We start from the raw sequence: 2011 nt of genomic DNA, 5'->3' as shown, positions 1-2011 counted from the left end.
TTTGGGGGATGTTGCTAACTCGATAACAGGCACCACAGCAGCAGTAGATGTGCTCGATGTGAGGTCTCGCAGCAAGCTATCAAATACGGTGCAGTTCTCGGCTTTTAAAAAGTTCATCTTAAAGCACTTGTTGCAGGCTGCTGAGTTTGCATCTTTTGCTGTGAATTACAGCCAGACTTTCGACCTCTTCGCCTTGGGCATTTTTAATCTGTAGCTCTGCTCTAAAAGAATGTACATACTTGGGCCCGCCTACTACGCTTGCAAAGGTAAAATGATTGGCTGGAATCCAAAGTGTATGACATCTCAGGAAAGTAAGCACCGAAATGTGCGCTGCTTTTCGGTCTGGTTACTACCGTTTATGTCAGAACCGGTACCCATCCCTAGTCTCTTGGTTCTTTAAATGCTGGCTGGCTAGGGAACTTTATTTTATTTTCCCCAGTGTTTTTCTGTCTGCTGAGTATGTTGTCTCTAAGAAGAACTCCCACTGCATTGCGTTGGACTGCAGGTAGTGATGGTAGGCCTTGTTATGCTCTCTGGAGGATCAGCAATGGGCTCAGAGGCCACTGTAATAAGAAATTGCAGTAGGCCAAAAAATGGCTCATACACATCTATGCCAAATTCAGCAAGGTTGCTGAGAACAAGGACTACTGTAGTTCAAGACAATGGAATTGGAGCCCTTCAACAGCATTCAGATAAGGAAATAAGATGAACCAATGCTAACTGGTTAGCAAGTATAAAACATTAATAATAATAAACCTGAGTATGGTGAAGCACTTTTTTATCCCTCCTCAACAGATTGCTGGCACCGACAATATATTTAATACTCCTTTCTAAGTTTGTGCACATAATGGGTCACTAAACTGTTTCAGCGCCAGACTCCAATGAGAAATTCATTCAAACACACTGGAAGCTAGACTCATTAAAACAAGTTTTCGGATTTAACACATTGAAGTCAAGTCAACTGCTCTGGACTTTAGCACAATGGGTCAGTAACATCTGATTCTACAACTATTCATTTAGAAAATTATGTAAATGGTAATGGTAAATGGCCTGCATTTGTATAGCGCTTTTCTAGTCCTTAAGGACCCCAAAGCGCTTTACACTACATTCAGTCATTCACCCATTCACACACACATTCACACACTGGCGATAGCAAGCTACATTGTAGCCACAGCTGCCCTGGGGCGCACTGACAGAGGCGAGGCTGCCGGACACAGGCGCCACCGGGCCCTCTGACCACCACCAGTATGTATATTACATTGTGTATTTTGAGTTTCCCAGAGTCTCAATATACTGAATGGGTGGCAGAAAGTTGGCCTTCGTAGCACAACCTGAACTCTTCCTGTCATTGATTATTGATGTACTCACTTTTCACTAGCCAGCACCATAGAGTACCCGTACAGACTGTGGACATCATAATGGTTTCCCCAAGACTGCTTGGCATCCATACACAGAGTCTTACTGTACATCAAGTTGTCGAGAATGTCTGAGGGAGAGAAAAGATAAAGGAGTGAAGAGCTGGAACAAGGGGTGAGGAGGCATGAAGAGAATACGAAAAAACAGTGATGATTATCAAGTTGTGTACAATATTTGGGCGATGACCTGCATTTCTATGGTATCCTTTGTTTCTTTGTATTAAATGCATACCAGTATGACTAGTTTTCACAGAAAAGGCAGAAAATGGGGAAAAAATGAAAATCATTAAAACTTGCATCTTTTACTGACAGGTGCCCATTTTGAATTAGGTAGCCACAAAATAAATAAATAATTAACTTAATTAATAATAATACTAATATTTAATAGATTACTAATTAAAAATTATTATAATTAATTATAACTGCAGAGTTTACAGGGAGTGCAGAATTATTAGACAAATGAGTATTTTGTCCACATCATCCTCTTCATGCATGTTGTCTTACTCCAAGCTGTATAGGCTCAAAAGCCTTGGTAGTAAGCATATTAGGTGATGTGCATCTCTGTAATGAGAAGGGGTGTGGTCTAATGACATCAA

General features: G+C 40.9%; 1 protein-coding gene across 1 annotated transcript in view; it reads right to left on the bottom strand.

Moving 5' to 3' along the window:
- Positions 1–2011, bottom strand: part of si (sucrase-isomaltase) — a 59854-nt gene that overhangs the window by 41866 nt on the left and 15977 nt on the right. The window contains exon 13 of the mRNA XM_013910370.1: positions 1369–1486. Within this exon, the coding sequence (XP_013765824.1) occupies positions 1369–1486 (118 nt within the window). The remainder of the gene's footprint in view (positions 1–1368; positions 1487–2011) is intronic.

The sequence above is a fragment of the Pundamilia nyererei genome, unplaced genomic scaffold (genome assembly GCF_000239375.1).
Source record: "Pundamilia nyererei isolate P.nyererei 1_Seehausen unplaced genomic scaffold, PunNye1.0 scaffold00003, whole genome shotgun sequence".
Classification (NCBI taxonomy): Eukaryota; Metazoa; Chordata; class Actinopteri; order Cichliformes; family Cichlidae; genus Pundamilia; species Pundamilia nyererei.
This window is presented reverse-complemented; position numbering and strand designations above follow the sequence as displayed.